Source organism: Lepisosteus platostomus, chromosome 1 (assembly GCF_059453375.1).
Source record: "Lepisosteus platostomus isolate fLepPlt1 chromosome 1, fLepPlt1.hap1, whole genome shotgun sequence".
Classification (NCBI taxonomy): domain Eukaryota; kingdom Metazoa; phylum Chordata; class Actinopteri; order Semionotiformes; family Lepisosteidae; genus Lepisosteus; species Lepisosteus platostomus.
This window is the reverse complement of record NC_142611.1, coordinates 64,070,087-64,094,284: the sequence shown is the minus strand read 5'-3', so window position 1 is coordinate 64,094,284 and position 24,198 is coordinate 64,070,087. Positions and strand designations below refer to the sequence as shown.

The following is a 24,198-nucleotide window of genomic DNA, read 5'->3' as shown; positions in this document are numbered from 1 at the left end:
ACTGCCACACTTGTCTCACCGTCCACCTTAGATGGCGAACCTCCAACCTCCCGGTATACAGAATGTACTGCCATCGCACTGTCGCCCCCAAACGTACCCTCACTCTTCTCTGTGTTATTAACACACACCAAGAGACGGGTTACAAATGAGAAACCACCTAATAATTTCATCCATACGGAGGCATTCAGATCTTCAACATGGCTTTGTTAGGGTGGCCAGACGTCCTCTTTTTGAGACCTAAAATATAGGTCCGACTGGGATTTATAAAATTCCAAAAATGTGTCCGGGATTTTGTTTCGCTCGTTACTCAGACTGTGTTAAAAAACATAGGCTACATATTTTCATTCGTTCCATGCTTTACTGGTAGATGTTTTGAACTTATCAGCAGCGTAGCATGAAAAGGGTTTTTGTGTGTGTGCGCCTGTTTTATGGCCATGAGAAATAATAATGTGTAACTTCTTTAATTATATTTCAAAATGATTTGTTAAAATTAATCATTTTTGCAACCAATGAGGACTTCTCCTGTTATGATGTCTTCTTTTTTTCCTCAGATGTTAAGACTTTTGTTGTGTTAAAATGAAAAAAATATATTTAAAATAGGGCTATTTGTATTTTCTTTGCCATTATGGAAGGGAAATAGCAACCCTGCAACTTCTTCAAAAGCTTACTAAGAAGTTTAATAAAAAAACTAGAGAGTTTAAATTGATTTTTTGATTGGGAAAAGTAATAAAGATTCATTGCTTTGGAGGCATGTGTCGAATGTCGATTATCTCTCCCCCCCCCCATCCCCATCCCTTTTTTGAAAACTAAAATATGGTCACCCTAGTTTAGTAGCTTAAACCAGACTCCCAACCCTTTGAGCTTTAAAAAAAAATTGTACATTATTTTTCCTGGTGCACATTAAATAAAAGTTTCCCCCACTTGCGTATAAACTGGGCGATCTGTACAGAAGAAAACAGCTGCGCTTAAACACGTGCGCCCCACAATCCGGTCTCCCAGACCCGCATCACCTGCGCCTTTGGTTCCACCTTGAAGGCGCTTCCACGGCGCCGCGCCGGGCGACGATCTCAGCACAGGCGTCGAGACACGGTCCTCTGAACAGAACCACTTTAACGGGGGTTGATTCGCGGAGCTGCGGGAGTTTCATGAAAAGGGAATGCGCGTCAGCTTTTGAACTTTAACAGGATTCTTGTGTAATATGGCGCAATGATTTTGAAATCACCAGCAGTATCTCTTATTGCTACCATTTAGTTTTCTAGAAACTAGAAAAAAATATATAACGAATTTTAATTATACAACGCTATACAGTATTACTGTATTAAAAAGCATTATAAAATGTATTATTAATATGCAGTTCTGATATCCAAGGCTAATACGTAGAGTATATATCTGATTGGCAATGGGCTACTTCTGTCGTTTCGCTATGTCCACTGTGAATGCAGTTTATTATTTATTTGGTTATTAATATTCTAATTATTAAGGGTTCGGAAAGTACTCCAAATAAGAGCGACTTAAGCTGTGTTAAAACAATGAACAGGTCAAGTAAATTAACATTTCTTTGGAGAGAAAACGAAAAAAAAATCGATTCCACGGTACCGAAACATTAATTATTCACTTTGTTTTTAAGTTTTTAATTTTAACGGTGGAAAAGACACGATTTAGGTACGTATAAATATACGAAGAAAATAACAAACGGAAAACGAAGCAGGTTCAGATAAGAACAAGAGAAGCGCGAGCGGAGGGGCGACGCGTGCAGCGGGTTGACCGTTGGGACAGGCTCGCGCGGCTCCTCGGCGGTCCGGCGCCATGAAGCTGAAGGTCTTAGTCCTGCTGTTCCTGGTGGTCATCGTCGGCTTCATGTGCATGGCCTACCTGGAGATGTCCCAGCTCGACCGCAAGTGTAATCACTGCCTACTTTCTCCGAGGGCGGCCCTGAAAACACTCGGCTTCGCGGTTAGATGTGCTCGTAGTTGACCACAGCGACCGGCCTTGTGACGGTCACTCGTCAAGATGTCTGTTCCAATATCAGTATCCCATAGTTATTTCTGTGTATTATTATTATTATTATTATTATTATTATTATTATTATTATTATTATAAGTAGTAGTAGCAATAGTGGTAGCTGTTGTTATATAGAATTATTCTAACATTAGTTGATGTAAGATACGGAGGCTTTAATCTGATCTGTGGCTGTAATTTATAACCGCCGCCTTTCTCTTGCAATAAATCGAATAGTTGCGAACAAGAAATGGTCAATTTTAATACTAATAAATTTTTAATTTTTTTGATATTTAATTTGATTTGATTTAATATATTGCCACAGTCTAGGCCGCCTGTAGGGGCATGTTTATGAAGCCTAATCAAACAATGGAGCCGTTGTCATAAAATAATAATATATTCCGGCAATGGCTTTAACGTTAAGGGTATTTCACCTTGTTATCATCATTTCTGGTAAGAATTCCAGAAAGTCTCGGTGACTGTTTCTGCGTGTTGCTTGGTTCTGGCAGTAACATAGACTTGTGTTCGGTCTTATGCCTCCATCTAGCGGCCTGAAAATGTAGTTCTGACATTTTATTTAAAATCTAGTTTTCGGTTCTCTTGGGTGGCGGCACCATAGCGCAGGAATTCAATGGGCTCTAGGTTCAGTTTCAGACCTGGGGTGATAAGATAAGATCACTTTATCAGCCATATACAATTTCTTGCATTAGGAATTTGTCTTTTCACATACCCCAGCTTGCTCTCCCTGAGACACACAGACAGGGAGAGAAGCTTGGGGGCAGAGCACAGGGTCAGCCATTGTACAGCACCCCTGGAGCAGTTGGGGTTAAGGGCCTTGCTCAGGGGCCCAACAGAGAAGGATTCCTCTGCCGGCTGCGGGATTAGAACTGGCAACCTTCCAGCCACAGACGCAGATCCTGAATGCGATCTACATGGAGGAGATCTCCCCATGTTCATGTGGGCTTCCACAGGGCTCTCCTGTTCCCTCCCTGGAAAGTCAATTGGCTTCTGAGACAGTTGACCCTGGTGTGTGTGTGTGTGTGTGTGTGTGTGTGTGTGTGTGTGTGTGTGTGTGTGTGTGTGTGTGTGTGTGTGTGTGTGTGTGTGTGTGTGTGTGTGTGTGTGTGTGTGTGTGTGTGTGTGTGTGTGTGTGTGTGTGTGTGTGTGTGTGTGTGTGTGTGTGTGCCCTGTGATGGACTGGCGTCTGCTGGGATAGGCTCCGGCTTCTCTGAGACCCTGAACTGCACATTCCAATCGAAGTGCTTTACAGGTAATGGGGACTCCCTCCCTCCACCACCACCAATGTGCAGCTCCACCTGGATGACGTGCCAGTCTGCTCACCACACATCAGCTATCAGTGGGGAGGAGAGCAGAGTAATGAAGCCAATTCATATGTGCGGATTATTAGGAGGCCATGATTGGTAAGGGCCAATGGGAAATTTGGCCAAGACACCAGAGTAACACCCCTACTCTTCTCGAGAAACGCCCTGGGATTTTTAATGACCACAGAGAGTCAGGACCTCGGTTTTACGTCTCATCTGAAGGACAGCACCTTTTTACAGTAGAGTGTCCCCGTCACTATTAGGACCCACATGGACCACAGGGTGAGTGCCCCCTGCTGGCCCCACTAACACCTCTTCCAGCAGCAACCTTAGTTTTTCCCAGGAGGTCTCCATCCAGGTACTGACCAGGCTCACACCTGCTGAGCTTCAGTGGGCTGCCATTCATGAGTTGCAGGGTGATGTGCTGCTGACAGATTATATTTATGTATATATGAATGTTTGAATAAGTAAGTTATTTTAATAGAATTTCATAGCCACATTATGTGTGGCTGTCAGTTGCTTAATCCAGTCTGTTCAGTAGATTGATGTGTAGATGAATTAACAAACATTTGTCTGAAACACTTCAGGATAGTTTGGTGGATAGGGTGATTTTGCCTTTTAGTAAGGAGTGCATTGTAACTACGCTTCCAAGTACTGTTTGACACTGTGTGTTTTCTGCCTGAGCAACATTTAAAAGTTATTTTAAGGTTGGAGTTGGTCTGCTTGCGGATGATTATGTTTGCCCAGATTCTACCTACTAGAACAAATGGTTATGGACAAGTCAAAGATTCAGGAACTGGAAACAGTTTAGAAGGTCGCTGTTGTATTTGTGATCACGCAGATGACTCGACAATAGTCACAAACCTGGTAACTGTATGTGTGAATATCAGTGGATGTATTTGTTTCTGCTGACTTATGCAGGGTCACGTTCAGAGGTTCAGTAGCTTCACGTTCACCTTCAGTAGCTCCTGTAACGTCAATACAAAGTGCAAAGCACACGGCTCTGTGATCTGGCCTTTACCTGAGGAAAGGTTTGGCAAGGCTGGATCGACTGGTGCCTTTTTCTGCTGGTGTGGCCAGCAGCTCGGCGGGTTCAGGATGACATGCCTGACGCAGAAGGTGGTGTCGGCAGGGAGAAAAACTTCTTTCTAGCTACAGCCCGGAGTGATCGCTTGTGGTTTGCTTTCCTGTCGGGGGGAGCAGTCTCCTCAGACATCTTAATCGGTCAGGGAATTGTCTGGGTCCGCAGAACGTCACTGCCTGTACTGACCTCTGGAGCCATGTTAAAAAAGCAAGCCCACTCTTCACTTCTAATTGTAAGGTAACGTAGGACAGGAAAAAACGTCTTACGTTTTTCGCAAAAAAGGCAGTTTATGAATGGCAGGCCTTGTCTTTCTGTGCTTGCGCAGTGGAGTGCGGGGAGAGGACGAAGGCGAACGTGGGCCCGAGCACTCGGATCTACGGGGGAAGTTCCGTGAATCGAGGCCAGTGGCCTTGGGTGGTGTCGATCCAGGAACACGTCAACGACTCCTTCGGCTACTATCATTACTGCGGCGGCTCCATCGTCGACAAGCAGTGGGTCATGACGGCAGCGCGCTGTGTCTCTGCACCCTACTCTGGGTGAGTAGAGCTCTGCCACTGCAGGCTGGCACGCAGCTGCAACCACACTGACATTGTCCTCTTACAACGAAGATGAGTCATTTACTACACTGACAGTGGAATAAACTGCCACGCTTAGATTCACAGCTATTATAATACACACAGCTATAAGCCAGCTATTAGCAAAAAAGCAACAGATAGTACCACTGAAGGGATATTTCTGGCTCACATTTTGATGTGCTGATAAAAAAAAATGCCGTTGCACATTGAGGGGCCCCCTGGTGACCTCGGGGCCCTAGGCAGTCACCTAGCTGGCCTAAGCCAAGGGCCGGCCCTGGCTACAGCAGGGCTACTGCAGGGCAGTACAATGACTGAATTCTCACCAGGTAGTGAAGACATTTAATTTACTGAGATCATATGGAGTATAACTGCCCTCAAGGACAGTTTCCTTTGTTGAACAAATGGCTTGTTCGCACTCTTGAGAAGCAGGTGTTTCAGGGTGCCTGTAGCACCTACTATACCTAGAGGAGGCTCTCCAGCACTGAGGTTCAGTGCAGGCTCAGGAAGAAGTGCTTCATGGCATTAGAGATCTTATCATTTTGCAACAAGAACAGTTTAAAAACTAAAAACTAGGAATTAAAGCTCAGTTTTGCTGGGCATTGGCAGAATGCAAAAATGTAAGTTGCAATAAATCAAACAAAAAACTATTTTTTGAATGAAACTCTGATCCAGAGAAGCTTACATGTATCCAGTTATAGTGCATAGCATACAGACTAGACATTTTGCTACAGCATGTTGCTCAGGGGTGCAACAGCTGGGCTCTGCATGGGCCATGAACCCATAACCCTTCTTTCCGTTAGCAGCTGAGAACCCTGATCACTGCTCCACACTGACATTCAATCTGGATGACTATACTAAAGGCTCAGTTAAGTGGAGTAAATTACAGGAAAGTCAGGTATGCCATGATAACTGGTACAAATCAATAACAAGGCATAGGAATTATGTGGTGATCACCCATTAGCACTAGAAAAAAATAGTATGTGCAATTTCAGATATTGATGCTGAATAATAATAGTAATAATGCTTCTCCCAATCTCTCTGCCACAGAAACCCTGAAACAATACTGATCAAAGCTGGGGTGACAAATGCACATACCGACAGCAATAACTGTACCCAAGAGCTTGGCGTGGCCAAGATCATCATACATAATGAGTATAACCCCATAACGCACCAGAATGACATTGCGCTGCTGAAGCTGAGGACGCCAGCTGAGATCAACGACCACGTGAAGCCCGTCTGCCTGCCCACCACTGCAGATGAACAACACCACCTGGAGTACTGTCACTTTACCGGCTTCGGACTGCAGGAAAACGGTAGGTTTCACTGACTGCTGAGCACTGGCACGGGCCTTACATTGGGATATATTGTGCCCACTTTCACTGCAGGACCTCAGCAGTGCCACACTCCCCTCACCCTGGGCATTTAGTTACATAAGAATGGGCTAACCATGCCCACACCTTCAGTCCCCACGTCACCTTCCTGCTGGTTATTGAAATGTTGTACAAGCTTCAGATGAGTCCAGTGTTAAATTGATTAATTAAAGCTGTTGATGTAAAGAAACCTAGAACACCTGCTCAGCTTGGTCCTCACGTCCCACCGCTGGTAACCCGTATTTAAATGGATTCCTCGCATCTCAGGTGCAGGAGAACTGTGATCTTACCTTGCCTTACCTTAAGGCTTACCTTGCACCCCGAGTTCTTAACCATTTTCACTAGATCAGTTCTTGACTTCATCAGTGCAAATGCAACCTAGTGCCAAGCTAGCCTTTTTAAGAAGCTGAAAGCCTGTTAATGCTTGCGCACACTCTACACAACCCAGACAGAGAAGCACCGCCATTTATCCAAGTGTGGAAATATTTCTTTCCTGTTTTGAGGAAGGGCTGAATAATCCTTGTGTAATCAGTTTAACATTGTTTTACGAGCGAAACTCATGGGTGCCCTAAGCTCCAAACTGGTTCCGTATCATTAAGCAATATGGGATCTTAAGGCCTGTCAACCTTCAGATCAGACAGTGGTCTGCTGTATATGAATTCTCCAGCAGGGCTGGTATCTGTTGATGCAGGTGGGCCTAACCCAGCCCCAACTCAGCTCCCTCAGAGATAGAACAGCAATGTGTCCAGAGCTCCTAACCAGATATAACCGTTGAGGCAGGTGCACCTTTCCTCTGGGTGGTGTGAAACACCACTTGTGCCTTTGAGCAAGTGATTGGATCAGATGTAAACATATTTTCATCGTATTTACAGCTTCCATGAAATACACCGACATTTGCATGATTTGAATTTGTGCCTGAACTAGAGTAAAACAAGTTCTAAGCTAGCTTGTATTAATATTGCAGGTAAAAAAAAACTTTTTATTTTTCCCAAAACAGGGACTTATGGTATACTCCAGGAGGCCGTGGGAGAAGTCATTTTGACACACATTTGTAACTATGCTCAATGGCTTAATTTACAAGTGACGCCTGAGATGTTCTGTGCAGGAAGCATGGATGCCAAAGTGAGCGCATGTGAGGTAAAGACACCCAGAAGAGGTTTAAAGGCATAAATCTTTCTGTATTTGATAGGTGGGTGGGGAAACAATAATTTAAAGAGGCACTGTGACTTAGAACAGTTGTAAAACTACTATAACCTACCGCATATAGATGTAAATCTGCCATCAAGGACACAAACGGGCACCAGAGCTTGTAGTAGCTAGACAATGTCTAAAGAATACTCCTGGTACGAATAACATAGCTGCTGGCCATGATATTAAGAACCCCATTCAGATGAAGAGACTCTCTCAGGGCAGGCAGTTATCCACAAAAATATTTCCCACCTTTCAAACCTCTTGAGTTGAAACCAAAAGACAATGCATGTAACATTACCCCTCTTCCCAACATCCCCTGAACGTCAACCAGATGAATGGGATGGGGAGTGATCTGCACAAATACCCAACACTGTGGAATACTTCCAACAACAGGCTACTCCAGCTGCTCAGTTTCCTGAATGATTCAGTGGTGGTTCCTAATCTTTTGGCCAGCGAGTGCAGTATTAATAGTGAAGCTCCAGTAAAAAGGCATTGTGGTTCGATGCAGGGTGACCATGGAAGCCCATTCCAATGCAGAACTCCGCTTGACAAGCGGTTTTACGCCTATGGGATCAGGAGTTTCGGAATAGGATGTGGACAGAAGCAGCAGCCATCGGTCTACACTCGCGTCAGCCACTACTACTACTGGGTTAACGACATCATCGGAGTGGACACCTCTCCAAGCACAGCACCCACTGACCCTCTTATTCTGTCTCTCTTTGTCCTCACTGCTGCCTCTGTACTAACCTGAGCAAAACTAGTTTCTCAGAGAAACCGAGGAAATAAACTATATTTATCTAAGACCATGCCTATAGCTAAGCTCTCATAATGGGGATCTTTAAAAAACTGGATTTGAATACCACATAGACAAGTAAAGATGAACAGTGTGTCAGCAAGATGAAACAAAGCAGGTCAGTTTATAGATGACTTTGTACGAGAGTGAACACCACAAAACAAAAACCTGGATTCAGAACAGAATTAGAAATGCAAAATTACAAACTATATTAACAACATAAACTTATGAAATACAAACAATTTTCAGTACCAGAGCTGCATCTTGGTCCTGGAGATTTATACTGAATCAGAGGCAGTGATGTCCCATTGCTGGAAGTCTGACAATGCGCCTGGGTAATGTCTGGATTCATTTTCACATCTTAATTGTTTAGATTCTGAAATTATGACCTTCAAAATCTTGGCCAGTTCCTGGACCTAATTACAAGTGTTCCTGAGGTATGGGAAACCTACCTTTGTGTTACTTCACCAAACAATTCAGGTCAAGTCAGTCACAGCTTCATGGTCAATAAGCGACTTGGAAAGTTTGGGGGATCCAACACCATCAGAGAGACCCAGAGGGATATAAAGAACTGTGCTGTCCACTCGCCTTATAGCTGATGCGCTATTCCTTTCAACAATTTGTTCCATCCACCGAGGAAAGAAGTCATTAGACTCCCATTCCACCATACACACAGTTCAATATCCTATTTAAATGTGCAACATGTTGATGTTGATTGGTAAGCTTTGTGCAAATGCTGGAGACCCATTAACAGAGGTTACACTCTGCCAACAACTTTCACACTAAGCATGTAGTGTAAAACTTTTGTTACTAGAACTAGAACAGAAGTGTGCAGTCAGGCAAGTTCTCAGACTTTTTTCTGCATTTTTTTATCCGTTTAAGAAAATGTAGACTTAGTGAAAAATTGTAGAGAAGTACAAAGTATCAGTATAGCAGACAGTACAAGTATACCAGAAAGTAAACAAGGCTGGAAAAATATTTATTTCGATTCACTTACCAAATAAATGACAGGTTTATTCAATCCAAATAAATATGAACCCCAAAATTTAGCCACAGTAATGTTCCCTGATACGATTGTCCCAGTAACAACCCGGCTTAAGAAAGGGGTTATCCTCTTTTCCAGCTCCCCCCTTCACACTCACAGCAACACAGCTGGATGGAAAGGAGAGGAGCAGTGGGGGTGGTCTCTGTAACATTTCCTCAATATGAAAAGGAAAAAATGCAAAAGGTTTACTTACATAAAAGGCAGACATGAATTACGAATACATAATATGCACAAAAAACAACTGTATCGGAGATCACAAAACAGCCGTCATGGTTTTACCACTGTTACATTATTGTTAAAAAATCATCCAATTCACTATTCCAGGTTTGGTGTGAAAAAAGGGGTTGGAGACAGGGAGGCTGTATTGCATTTATCCACAGCGTCTTGGTAAAGAGATGCCAAGTCAGTTTTCAGGAACGTCTTCTTAACATAACTGTCTCTCTCTTTTATTAAAAGTTATAAATGCTTGGGAAAAAAAATGGAAAAGCTAAACTTGTGGGTTTCTTTTCTTTTTCTTGCTCATAACCTTTTTTAAAAATTCAGAGAAAGTAAATTTTTTTTAAAAAAAGGAAATAAAAAATGTTCCCATTCCCCAAATGTGAGTCCGTACGGAGGGCTGCTGGCGAGCTGGGCCGGGCCACGTTACCCTGTTTTCACACAGTAAAGGTCTTTCAATGTCTTCAGCTCCTCAATGAGCGTTTTGTTCTGGTTCTCCAGCACAGCCACGCGGTTCTCCAGACACTTCACGTACTCTTTCTTCTTCCTGCGGCACTCGCGGGCAGCTTCCCTGCGGGGGCAGAGGGAAAAGAAACCTGGAGTCACCATTGACAGCATCAAGAGCCGAGCCACACAGCCCCAGGCCCTGCAATCAACGCATCTCCTAGTGCAGTGGTTCTGAACCTGGGGCGCTCACCCCCCAAGGCCGCAAGGCACCCTTTCTGGGGGTGCGAGACAGGCCTGATTTTTTTAGAAGGTAAATCATCAAAAACACAAATGAAGCTCAGGCATGTCAGTACTTCTACAGATTTATAAGACCTAGGTATCTTAAGTAGTTCAGGTGGGTAGCTGCGTCAGCCAAACAAGACCGCTGCTCAGGTACTAATGAGAAAAAAAATTACTCGTGTTTTTTTAAAAGTGAAGTAACTGTAATAGTGTAACTGTAACTATTTCAGGTGATGTTCAAACGTAATAACCAGAAAGTGTTGAACATGTGCATAATGTGGTTGAAAACAACTCATATTTCAGCTCTCAGAACAGACAAGGGAAAACCAACAGCCCCATTTTCAGATTCTTAAAGCACCTCGTGTCTCATTAAAAGTTGAAGTGCAGAATGGAGATGTTGGCTGCAATGTATGTGGAATACCCTTCCTTGGTCGAGACTGTCGCACACCTGAAGAAGGCTCCACGGCCAGCACATGGAGCAACTAAGATCTCAACTGAGAAGACATTACTTTTGGACTACACCATCCATCCATTTTCTATCTGTTTCATCCAATTCAGGGCTGCTGCAGACCCTGAGCCTATCCTGGCAAGCAAAAGGCGCAAGGCAGGGTAACCCTGGAGAGGACACTAGTGCATCACAGAACGCACACTCACACCAGAGCCAATTTCCCCACAAGCCAATTATCCTACCAGTATGTCTTTGGACTGTGGGAGGAAACACATGCAAACTCGGGGAGAAGATACAGAACTTCACACAGATAGCATCCCAGGAATAGATTAATGTAGTCTAGGACTAGGGCTATGTGGGGTCGCTCAGGCTCACCTGTTCTTTGCTAGCCGGATCTCTCTCTTCATCTGGGGGTCATCTGTCTTGGTGCTCTGAGAGGAGATGCTCACTGGTGATGTCATGACAACGGTCTGGGGCAGGGAGGTGGTGGTGGGTGTGGTGCGAATCTGGTAGGTCTGCATGTCTCCCCCGGCACCTTACAAGCACAGGAGACAGCACTCAGAGCTCTGCCAGAACCACAGTGCGGCACTATAGCCACAGAAAAAAACAGCCTGAAAGAGACATAAGAGCTGCCCTGGCGCTGTCCACAGATCAATGTCCCACTGACAACTGGACAAGCACTCAAGGCTAAAACACCCTCTGTTCACACTCCACCTGTCCTAAGCTGGCAAAAATAAAAAGGCTGAAAGAGGAATTATGTGGTAGTGAGGTCTTGCAAATGTATGCATCTAAATTAGGGACATAATGGCACTCTATTCTCCTGCTTAGAAACATGGGAAAAGCCAAACAAGACCGCTGCTCAGGTATTAATGAGAAAAAAATTAGACCGTTTTTTTACAAGTGAAGTAACTGTAATAGTTTAACTGTAACTATTTCAGGTGATGTTCAAACGTGATAGCCAGAAAGTGTTGAACATGTGCATAATGTGGTTGAAAACAACTCATATTTCAGCTCTCAGAACAGACAAGGGAAAACAAACAGCCCCATTTTCAGATTCTTAAAGCACCTCGTGTCTCATTAAAAGTTGAAGTGCAGAATGGAGATGTTGGCTGCAATGTATGTGGAATACCCTTCCTTGGTCTCTTGAGACTGTCGGCATGTTTCATCTCACTCACTCTGCACAACCACCTGGTTGCTGGGCACCAGGATCTGCTGCCCATCGGGCGTCTGTGCGTACTGCAGGATGGTGGTGCCCTGCTGCGCTGTGCCGGAGTTGGTCATGGTCAGCGTCTGCAAGCCCTGCATGCCATCTGCCCCGGGGCTGGCCAGCTGAATGGTTCCGTTGGGCGCGATTGCAACTGAAAAGTAATGGCAAAGGCACACACTGCTGTAACCCTCACCCGTTGAACAGCACGACTCAGACCAACAGTGCAGGTGTGGTGGCAGATGTGCTAGGCTCATATCCTGCAGGTCTGACTGGTCATCATCATCAAGGCTTGAGAAGGGAGGTTACTATGACCAGTTAAGTCATTAATTTGTTAAACAGGTAGTTAAGATGTTGCAGTGGAACAGAAGCCACAAATGAGATCAAATATATAAAAAAACAGACCTCAGCAAAAGTATGGAAAGCTTTTTTTCCCCACTTCAACATGCTGGGGAACAGCGGGTTATTAAACAAAGAGAAGACGCGTGCAGATGTCTGAAGGAGCTGCTGTCATGCTGCGTTGAGAGGTGGGACCCAGCGCTGGGGTGCCTTACTGTACTGGCCGGTGCTGGTCTGGTAGATGGGCGTGGGCACTGTCATGGTTGTCATGGCCGAAGAGGAAGGGTTGTCCTCTTCTCCCTCGTTACGGGATGCCACTTCTTCTGACGACAGGTCGTTCAAAATCTTCCTGCAGAAGAGAGGAGAGTCTGTGAGCCCCGCCTGCTTCTCCTGCCCAGTCTAACAGCTCAAGGCTCCCAGGTGTGGCCACACACCTGCTTGTTTCATTCCTAAATCTTAATTGCCTAACTGAAGCCTTAATTAAACTAATTACGTTTCTGGTTGGGAACCTGTGCAAGTATATTTTTCTACTTGAAAAAGTTTGGCGTACTCAGAAGTTTGGTGTTTTAGGCAACTTCTAGAATGCATCCATCCATTTTCTAATCGCTTCTTCCAATTCAGGGCCACAGGAGCCTATCCAGGCAGACAACAGGCCAGTCCATTATAGGGCACACACTCACACCAGGGCCAGTTTTCCCAGAAGCCAATTAACCTGCAAGCATGTCTCTGGACCATGGGAGGAAACCGCAGTACCCGGAGGAAACCCACATGAACATGGGGGAGAACATACAAACTCCACACAGACAGCAGCCCAGGAACTGACCCCGGGGCCTCAGCTCTGCGAGGCAGCGATGCAAACTAACCACTGCGCCATCGCGCTGCCCTTCATTTTCCACACGTAGTGCAACAGGTAAGAGACGTCCAGCTTGTTTAAGAGCTGAGCGCAGCCGAACAGTTCAACTCACTACTGTCATTAAGTCAGTTAAAGTTCCAGTTGTGCAACAGAGCTCAGCCGGAACAAACCCCTGCAGGTGAGTGGAGCTCCAGGCCCAGCACTGGGGACCCCAGACACTATCTGCTCAGTAGCAGCAGCAAGTGCTGCATCATGCAAGCCTGGGAACTGCAGTGTTTCAGGCCCATTCCCGACATGCCCGTACAGCACAGGACTGGCGCCAGTGCAGCAAAGACGAACCAGCACAGGCTGCCGGAGAACAGTTATCTGCCTCAGAAGACATTTTTGAAGCCCTGCCCAGCTTGCTGGCAAGGGTGTTTGGCAATGAACAATGTTTTTAAAAAGGCTGTGTTTGAAAAACAGGTTCTCAATAGTAACAGACGTTATTTATAGGTTAACGTTGCATTTACCATAACATCAGGAAATAAACTTAACCCAGTCTTCCTAATTTATAAATTACGCAATCAAATAATTTCAAGAAAATCAAGCTTTAAACCTGCTTTATACCAATTAAAATGTAATTAATAAAATGCAGTAAAATAGGCAAAATTCCCATTTTTATAATTGAAAGCAAAAAGCAAGCATCGGTCTATAAGCCTCTGCTGCAGTGTCTGCGCAGTTATGCGGTCTGGGCTGCAGGAGTGAACCGAGTCTCCTCCGCTCTGCAACGACCTTGAGACACGCCGAGGCCACCTTGCAGGGTGACAGACACGGCCTTCCTTATTTGGCTATGACCTAGCATGTTTGTTCTCTGCAGATCGTGATCTGAAAGCTTTATTCGTGCACTTAACAACTAAGAACATGTATGTTAAGTACTCAGGGATGGCAACACCCTGTGCAAAAGTAAAAACAGTGCTTCAGCTCACAGATGTTTTTCCCCCTGTCTCACTGTGCCATTTTATAAAGGTAATTGTAAAAAATGCACTATATGGGACTGGATGAGGCATTTGTGGAGCACTGTACCACTATATAACTGAAAACAACTCCATGTTTAAACTAGTCTAGAGTAAGTATCTGCAGCTTTCTGTAGAAGACACTTCACAGCTGTCTTCAGAAACGTTCGAGATTGGGGCTCATGTGTGGCAAGTAACCAGTAATATCACTCAGTCCAAGTGCAGCCTGACCTCGACAATGCAGACTTTGAGGGCTCAAGCCCAGGTCACGTCGCTGGCCAACTGCAACTGGGAAGGGCTGGTACTTTCTAGCTAGGGCTTTCTTGATTCCCGGCAACTTCCTAAGTGCCTGCAGATGTCTGGAAATATCAAGGAGGGATGTGCCTCTGCTTCAATTGGAGGTGACCCTCCTGTCTGTCTCTCCAGTGCCCGTGACTCGATCTAAGATGACTGGATTGACAGATGTGCCAGTCAGAGAAGCCTTGTCTTCACTTCCTCATTCTCCCTGTCTGGATACAGTGGCTGTCGCTGTGACAAAAAGACAATCAGCAATTCCAAAGTTCGTGGAAAAAAGGAATAGGAGACACTTCCACTGCTCTTCCAGCAGAACACAAACCGGTGATATTTAACATATAAGTCTCTTCTTCTCCATGTTTAAACATCTTCGGATTTCCCACAGACTATATGTAGTAGGATGCAGTTTCTTTTCAAGTTTTCATCACCCGTGACAACAGTCTGATACAGATTAGATTATTAATTCACATAAAGCTTTTGTCCAAAGTGAATTATATTTGTATCTGTTTGCACTGCTGGGCACTTTACTGAAGCATCTCGAGGGAAGAGCCTTGCTCATGGGTACAACGGGTTTGCCCCACCTGGGACTCGAACCCGCAACCTTTCAGTTAGGAGTCCAGAACCCTGGCCAATGCCCCACACTGCAGTAATAGCCATCAGCTACATAGCAGGCTGAGATTCAGTAAAATATTACATGGGTAGAGAAATCGGAGGCAAAATGTCTGGCATACCAAGCCAAAAAAGCTGGAACTAGAATTTACACAGCGAACTGGAATTATCACCTATTATGTTGGCAAAAAGGGACTGTACCACCCACTGTTCAAACAGCGCTTGGAGAAGTATCCAAAGCACCTCAACAACTCCAGAGTGCATGTGAAGGATGCTGGGAGCGTTACCTGTACGATGGACGCCTGGCCAGCAGCTCCCGTGATTTCTGGGACGAGGCGGCGCTGTCTGAGGATTCCTGGGAGTCGTCACTGTCCGTCATCTGTGAGCCCTGGGACAGAGAGAGCTGGGAATACTCTGGGCTGTGGGATGAGTGCCGAAAGGGGGGGCTTGGGTTTGAAAGAACAGTCTTAAAGGAGATAAAGTGAAAGGGAACCAAAAGGGGAACGCAGACTGCCTGCCAAGCCTGAGGCTGTAGGGGAGCGACAATTGGCTGCCCTTCCGAGTCCATACCTGCACGGTCTGTACCTGGGGCGCCTGGATGACGGAGGACTGCGCGGACTGGATGACCCCCTGCACCTGGAACTGTCCCCCGGGGAGCTGCACCACCGTCACCGGAGAGCCGCCCAGAGACATCTGCACACACAAGCACAGCCCCCGCGGGCTGGGTTAGCCTGGGCCTGCGCCAGGACGCCGTGCGCCGGCATGCCCACGGCAGGCTTGCTGACCACTCCCCCTGCCAGGGCGCCCGACCCTTCTGCCGGCCTGCTCGCATGCCTGCCTGCCAGCCAGCGTGCAGTGATGCCACGTAGCAAGTCTGCCTCTACATCTAGAGTCACAAGGGGCGATTTGGGGAACATTTCATGTCCAACGGGAAAATAAGTCTGGCCATTTTTAAGACAGTCAGCAGCGAGTTGCAGATATATGAGTCGCCAAAACGTTTCCGATTTCCTGTGTGAAGCAATGATACCAGGGCACTTTTAGCACTTCCGTCAGAACGCCCTCTCACACTTCGGTGCTGTTATTTCCACCATCTAACTGGTGGAACCACTGACCACAACCATTTACTCCCAACTGTGCAACCATGCTGAAAACAAACAGAGAGGATATGAAACTGTACCGCAGAGGGCTTACAATAAGACCAACCCCAGCCAGCAGAAGTAGGGGATAAAGATACATCTATACATACAATATACTCAATGTAGCTGTCCTGTACAGTGTAGGGGTTAACCCCAGGTCCTGGCTAAATACGGGGCTGTTCAGTCTGCTCTCTCTAAAGCTCCCTGACTCCCCCTGGAGCAGCAGTTTCTCTCTCCTCCCCCTGGAGCTGCTCCTCAGTGGGGGATGAGGTGGGTTCCCTCCAATACGTGAAGCACCTTGGGGTCCCTGGGGATGAAAGGCGCTATACAAATGCCAAGCATTATAATTATTGCCATCACAAGTATTGTTTTTTTTTCCACGACTTGGTAATGTTTCCTTAACTATAGTGACATGTTAAGGTTGAGAAGCTGAGTTCCAGGTCTGGGAGGTGGGCGTGGCGGCCAGCACAAGGAAGGCAGGTGTGATCTCTCGCTCTCCTGCCCCGCTCTTGTGTCAAGGAAACGGTCACATTTCCTAGACCCATGTTTTAACCCCCTCCACCATTATTAATTAAACAGGTAAGACCTACCGAATGGCACCCACCCATTTGTAATCGTCTACAATGCACGCTTAATACACAAACCTTAGAAATAATATTAAAGGTTGAACTGCAAGATCAATAGACTGCACTCCATGCTGACTCGATTTTGAAATTAGGACCCTGGCTCCTGGGCTAACTACTGTCTCCACAGACTAGGAACTATCTTCCCATGCCTTGAACCCCAACACAGGGACAGCTATCTTTCAGTCACTGTGTGTCCCATAGCGGGCATTACCGCGTGCACTCTGTGAGCTGCACCACGCCTTGCTTGTTTCTGCCCACCTTACCCAAGGGCCAGGGAACTATTCCAGCAAAAACCAGCTTGCGACGAGGATTCCGAGAGCGAGTGCCGGCTGGGAGTGTACAGTGACCTCACCCCCCAATGCACTCACAGAGGCTGGACATCTGTATTAGTGGGGACCTGCCTTGGTGTCGCATTTAGTTCATTTACTGTTCCCTACTTCACACTGGCTAGACCATCAAGACAAACAGCTCTGGCACTTGTAGCACGTTGGGATGAGGTCTTCAGAGATCCTCCACCCCAGACCTCTCTACGCCCACCGCTCCAGAGTCACGATCTAGGCGAGGACAGCCCGTCACGAACGCGTCCTCACCTGCTGGGCAATCTGCGAGATCTGGGAGGCGCTGATGGTGGTCGGGATGGTAACAGTCTGCGTTTCTGTGCCATTACTGCTCTGCTGCACCTCCTCCATCGTCACTGCAAGGGAGACAGAGACACGAAGACAGAGAGCATGGCGTGAGTGCGAGACATAACCATCTGCAAGCTGGTGGCATGGACCCAGCTGGCACCTCAGTGGTGGACAGCCGCGGAAGGAAAACCTTGACCGACGTTAAACCCCAAAAACCCCTCTTCCCTGAGACACAGCAGGAGAGCCAGGTGTCTCCGATGCGTATCTGATGTCTAGGATAGTGAATAGGATACAGTTTCTCCTTCGTGTCTGGCAGCTTCACGACGGACCCAGCACCGTGATGCTGTGGAAGTCGGGAATTCATCTGAAAGCATGGGAATTCTGCCCTTTTTACACGCTTATTTTCTGCTCTGATTCTGCAATGGACAGAGACGCTGCAGCACTGAGGGAACGGAACATGACCCCCCCACACAAACACATACAGCCCCCCTTGCCCTGCTCCCTTCTCTGTCTTGTTTTGGCACTTGCTGGGGGCTGGTTGCTAAGAAAACGATATCATCACAAGCAGCCCTGTGGAAACGGATGACTCACTGATTCTTCCTTGCTGAGATCGCGTGGGGGGGGAGGATCACAGCTGCCTCTCGCCAGCTCTCTCCCTCTGACCACCAGGTCGGGTCGGGCCGCACCACAGAGGTACGCAAGCCAGCACAAGCCACTGCCGGCTCAGTGCCACAACACAACACAAAACTTTAACTGCTACACAGCTGCTGTTGATAAGGTGCAGGCTGGAGGAGAACTCTGTAAGGAAAGAGGAGTGGAGTGGGTTCTGAGCGAGCAGGTCTTCTTAAAACAGAACACCACCACTAAAAGTCCTCAACACTCACAAGCCAACCAACACCGCAGCGTGGAGTCACGGTTAGTGCTCCTGACTCCCAAACTGACAGTCACAGATTCGAATATTGGGCGAGATGCTGCTGGTGTACTCATGAGCAAAGGTACTACTTCTTTACACAAACACATGCAGGGGTATGGAACACGATACCTAGTCCCATTGTTACAGCCGATATCCTGTCTTCTTTCGAGACGCAGCTGGAGGAGATTCTCGTCTCAATTGGCTACTACTGACCAGGCAGGTCAGAGAGGTGAGAAATAAGAGGAGACCGTGTAGATTGTCCCATGTTCCAGACAGAAGCCCAGAGGGCCCCAGAGCTTCACCTGTTCACCATCCTGACACACTCAGGCCTGCTCCAGCCAAGGCACAGAGGGCAGTACGAGTACATCCCGCCCCTGTCTGCACACTCCCCAACTCCAAACCCTGGACTTGGCTCCTGACTGGCAACATGTGACACACGCAGGCCGAGATCTTTTTCCCCCAATCAGAAACTGCACTAGACTAGACTAGCCTGCAGAAAATGATATTGAAGCAGTTTTTGGAACCACTCACCTGTGGTGTCATTACTTTTCATCCCCTTACCTGCCTGACAGTGGGCTTTAATGTCCAAAGGTGCCTTCTGAGACCTCCGTCTGTGCTCTTATGGGAAATGTTGGGAATAAAGGCAGAACGAAAGGAGAAAAAAAAAAAGACTTTTTGCCATTTCCTACAAGTCTGTCACGGAGGCATGCCCGAAGGAGAGTGAGCAGAGACAGACATGCCGTCTGTGCCTGTCCTTTCAGGGCGAGATCGTGCTCAGAGACATCATCAACAATACACCTGAGCAACACAGGTAGACTCAGACTTGTAAGAGGTGTTCAGACACGCACGCGTCTCTCCAGCAAGGCAGTGCCTTGACTCAGACAATAGCGGCTCTGGCAGAAAGTGTGGCCTGCAATTAGAAGCACACAATACAGACAGCTGTACCACCTAAACAGAACCATCGATCCATCTTCTATCCACTTCATCCAATTCAGGGTCACGGGGGAGCTGGAGTCTATCCCAGCAAGCAACAGCCACAAGGCAGGGTCCACCCTGGACAGGACAGCAGTCCACCGCAGGGCACACACACACATCTGGGCCAGTGTTCCCGGAAGCCAATTAACCTGACAGCATATTTGTGGACTGTGGGAGAAAACCCACGCCAACAAGGGTAGTACATACAAACAGACAGCACCCCAGGAACTGATCCCAGGGCCCCAGCACTGCGAGGCAGCAATGCCAACCACTGTCTCACTCTTAACAGAAACATTATACCTTTAAATATACACATCAAGTGGTCATGAGTAACCATGTTCATGATGTATAGGTGTACAGCATCACAGTACAGGGGCTGCTGGTGAAAAATACTGTATGGAGAATTATGTTTCAACTCTGCCATAAAGAATCTGTAGGTCACACCCTGGATCTGACCCACACTACAGATGTATGGATCCCTAAACCCAAGTACCAAAAGACAAAGACATTTAAAAAATGTTAACTTTGACTGTCATATTTACTTCAAGTACATTCCAGAAAACTCAAAGCTACTCAAAGAGCAATCGCTATGGTTGGAAAACGTCTACAGCAAAAAACTATTGTGGAAGATCAATAGAAGTATTGAGTGTTATGACCACACCCTGCACAGTGCTCTGAGCTCCTTCCATCAGGGCTCCACTGACTTCGACTGCCATGTTTCCTTCTCACAGCTCAATTTATACAAGAAAACTATTGTTCAGTCTTCAATGTGTCTAATGTATCCATTCCCCTCACAACCCAGGATTGTTATCTATTTTGGCCTGTGAAGATTATTTCCACACTCTGACTTCTTTTTTAATCTTAGACACATATGTTTTTTATTTGTTAATGGGATAATGGGGTCATGTGGTGTTAATTGTATTGTCACGTGTGCATATTTTCACCTGTCTGCAAAAAACACATCCCACATGAGACAATAAAGGAAGGAAGACAGCCCCTAGAAATGGAAACAGGCTGTTATCTTGGGATTTCAGAGAAACAGATCGGGCTCCTATTGCAAGGCAGTTAGATCCACTTCCAAGATTTACCAGCTGCAGAGATGGATGTACAAACAGAAACAAATAATAATAATTGCTTACACATATATAGCGCCTTTTCTGGACATTCCACTCAAAGCACTTTACAGGTAATGGGGACTCCCCTCTACCACCACCAATGTGCAGCCCCACCTGGATGATGCGACGGCAGCCGAAGTGCGCCAGAACGCTCACCATACATCAGCTCTCAGTGGGGAGGAGAGCAGAGTAATGAAGCCAATTCATAGATGGGGATTATTAGGAGGCCATGACTGGTAAGGACCAATGGGAAATTTGGCCTGGATCCCAGGGCAAAACCCCTACTCTTTTCGAGAAACGCACTGGGATTTTTAATGACCACAGAGATTCAGGACCTCGGTTTTACGTCTCATCCGAAGGACATCACCTTTTTACAGTATATCGTCCCTGTCACTATACTGGGGCATTAATAATAATAATAATAATAATAATAATAATAATAATAATAAAATGTATCTTTATTAGCCCTATACAATTTCTTGCATTAGGAATTCGTCTTTTCGCATACCCCAGCTTTTCTCCATGGAGACACAGACACACAGACAGGGAGAGAAGCTTGGGGTCAGAGCGCAGGGTCTGCCATTGTAAGGCGCCCCTGGAGCAGTTAGGGTTAAGGGCCTTGCTCAGGGGCCCAACGGAGTAGGATTCCTCTGCCGGCCTCTGCAGGATTTGAACCGGCAACCTACCAGTCACAGGAGCAGATCCTTAGCCACAGAGCCACTGCTCCGCCCAGGACCCACACTGACTGCAGGGTACTGACAGCATCCAGGTACTGACCAGTACAAATCTATATATTCCGACTCCCAGCAAGGGAGCAACCTGGAATTCACTCTTCTGAAGCTTGTGTTGCTGAATGGAAAAGATCTCAGTTGCAGGGAAAACCTCGAATGCAGTGCAATGGGAGTGTGTGTTCCTCTGGATCTGAAGCCTTTTCAGACACAAACCAAGGGACACCTCGGAGCCAGGACAATGTGGAATCCTGGCCTACCTTTAAATAGGGGAAAAGATGACCACTTGCATGGCTTTTCCCAACACACTGCTAATCTATGCTGTCCCGTCTTAAAATCAAACCACTGCTTTGGGATAGGATGGAATTCTTTTTCTTGGCCGAGATAAAATCCTGTTTTTCCCCAGCACAAATAAAGGAGAGCGCTTTCAATTGACAACACTCGCCCACTCCAAACCTCCTATGTAACTTTTACCTTGACACGACAAACATCCAGAATTTTAAGATGAGGCAAGCAGACCAAACTTATCACCCTAGTTCGGGGTGTAATACGGACTCCGTATTACGACCAACAGGGAGGACAGTTGTTGGGTGGACTTTTAAAACTTTTAAAAAGCTGGCCAAAGGAAAAGAAGGTCTCCATACATGACAAGCACAGCACACACAACAAAAGCACAAGCTACAACGAAATGAAGGGAAACCGAGCTTGAAGACGCCATGAAAAAGACTGGAGGAGGCACTTGGATCAGTGTTATAACAATTCTTTCTTGATCAGGTATGACACAAGAAATAAACCCATCTGGAGAGAGCACATACATTTCAACTAACAGAGGACCCTGCTCTTCTGAAGACAGGGGCTTAGGGACCACAATGTTTAATTTCTAAGGTCTAAACGTCTACATTTTCTAGATACCGTTTTTCGACGGTGAAATATTCATTCCAGCACTGCTTAAGAGACGTAATACACAATTTCAGCTAGAACTAGGCCAGGTTATATAAAACACATTTAAAGCCTACAGCAAGCTCGAGACACGACCTACACATCTGGCAGGATACACATTATGCCCTGGCCAATATTTTCCCCAACCTATTCCAATATTCCACATCCCACATCCCTTTCTGACTCCCAACCTTGAGCAGCTAAAAATATCATTTCTTAAAATCACACCACGTACTTTCCAGGCCCGAGAGCTATGAAACCTTAAAAATAAAATACATATTGTAACAGCCCCTACAGAATCACACTACTACTGCTGCAGTGATTTAAATTTACTCCAGATCCTCAGATTGCATAACATTGTCTGCACCCAGCGTCTTCCGGGCGGTGTTCACTTTAATCTGAATCCTCAGTAACAAAATTCAAACAAACGACAAAATCCCTGTTGAAAGTCAAATTTAATAAAACGGTCTTCCCTCCAAAATGCACTTTTTTCCAGCAGCAAATACAACGCATTGATATGCGAAGATGCTCTAAGGCTTTCGCCTTATACGGCCATGGATCAAGCACCAATATGCATTATTGCTGTTAAAAACCCGCCACAGAAATTCGTGCAATTATGCGACCGCTACGGTTTACAAAAGGGACAGGTTTGTGAAATACAGGCTTTTTAAAATAGTAAAAATAATCCGCCTTTTCCTACGTGGAGCCGCAATAAATGCACTTCAATTGTTTTCGTGCAAGATCTGATCTTTTAAAACCCCGCGTATCGAATGTTATTTAAAAAGAAAAGTCGCGTCTCGTTTCCTTAAAATCAGCTAAGACACCCAAATCTCGACTCCTCCGTCTCCCCCCTCCTCCGCAGCCTCAACAACCGTCCGCATATTTCCCCCAGTCGGTGTTCAGTGTTTATTCAGAGCTCTTTCAGCACAAACCCAAGTCACCAAGCACGCAAATGACCGCGTCAACAGACGTCAGCGATACGGGGAGCCATTAATACACCTTCCCCTCCGACAGCGGCCGAGAGTCGGGGAGGAGAGACGCCATTACTGTGGCGGAGCGGCGAAGACAACACGGCCGCCGTCCGCGAACAACGACACTTTACCTCGGCAAGTCGCCCTCGCTTCAGCGCCTCGGTGCGGACTCTTCTTCTAGATAGAGACGGGGATAGCATATATCCGAGTACCGGGGTAGGAGGGAAGCTCGCACGCCGCTGTTTTTGTTATTATTTTTAAATCTATCTTGTCAATAAAAAAAATAAAAAACACGCTTTTTTTTTCAAAGGAAAACCGGGGAGGGGGGGAAGTCGAGTACCCGCCCACTAGCGGGGCACGTGATTACTCGATTGCGCCTCCTGATTGGTCGGAGGGGAGGAAGGGGGGGGGTGAGTGACAGGGCTCGGGGACAGCGCGTTCCTGTGAGATCGGGAGCGCGCATCGAGGCAGCCCGCTCACTCCGGGCAATTGTACCGACTGAAATAATCGTATTATTCGTGTCATCTTCCTCAAAAATGTGGGTGTCTGGAGGCAAAGATACGGAGCTAACTGCGTTAGCTGTTTACTCCATTTCCTCTCTATTGTGTTGGGTTTGTGCTAAAATAGCAAATGAGATTTACTGTACAGCCCTGGAATTACATAATAAATCCTGTCTATTCACATAAACAGACATTTCAGTACATTCATGGGTGGATTCCAGCTTTTTTTCCCTGGAAAACCGATATAGCCTGACATAGCTATTTCTTATTATCAGCTAATGTTACGTCTGCATTTGGCTTTTTTGACACTGATCTGCACACATAGCTTTCCCCACAACTTTAAGTACTACACTTGCATTTCTCGGCGACGCTTTGCAAATGACTTACAGGAGCAGACAGACACACCCTGCCCCTGGTGTTATTGTTAACTCTGTGAGGGTTAATACGCTACATCGCTGACGGGACCCCTGCCGCTTTGTGTAGTGTTTGATGAAGAGGGGTTGTGCCACTCTCTCCCGGTAGACCAGAATTTCCTAGCCAGCGCCCCAGTAAGGAGACGTGTTTGCGGTGGGACCTGCCATCATTCGGATGTAAAGCTAGCCCGACACCC

The 24,198-nt window shown here is 46.4% G+C and overlaps 2 protein-coding genes across 5 annotated transcripts; one reads left to right on the top strand and one right to left on the bottom strand.

Moving 5' to 3' along the window:
• Window positions 1-1,689: 1,689 nt before the first annotated feature.
• Window positions 1,690-8,341, top strand: LOC148678419 (chymotrypsin-like elastase family member 2A). The gene is made up of 5 exons (XM_088633485.1): window positions 1,690-1,900; window positions 4,730-4,940; window positions 6,027-6,292; window positions 7,347-7,486; window positions 8,049-8,341. Exons 1-5 carry the CDS (start codon window positions 1,807-1,809, stop codon window positions 8,289-8,291), a joined length of 954 nt encoding a protein of 317 aa, XP_088489611.1. The 5' UTR covers window positions 1,690-1,806; the 3' UTR covers window positions 8,292-8,341.
• A 950-nt stretch (window positions 8,342-9,291) lies between these two features.
• On the bottom strand, window positions 9,292-23,429 carry atf1 (activating transcription factor 1). Of its 4 annotated transcripts, none has more exons than XM_088633487.1 (9): window positions 23,220-23,429; window positions 18,039-18,245; window positions 17,412-17,515; window positions 15,630-15,752; window positions 15,347-15,447; window positions 12,527-12,660; window positions 11,944-12,126; window positions 11,144-11,303; window positions 9,292-10,165 (listed from the first exon to the last, which is right to left on the bottom strand). In XM_088633487.1, coding segments are annotated over exons 2-9 (951 nt in total). In that variant the 5' UTR covers window positions 18,040-18,245; window positions 23,220-23,429; the 3' UTR covers window positions 9,292-10,020. The 4 variants fall into 4 exon arrangements, with proteins under 4 accessions (XP_088489613.1, XP_088489615.1, XP_088489612.1 ...); XM_088633489.1 differs by lacking the exon at window positions 23,220-23,429 and adding an exon at window positions 18,490-18,951 and having other exon boundaries at window positions 15,645-15,752; XM_088633486.1 differs by lacking the exon at window positions 23,220-23,429 and adding an exon at window positions 18,490-18,949.
• Window positions 23,430-24,198: the final 769 nt, after the last annotated feature.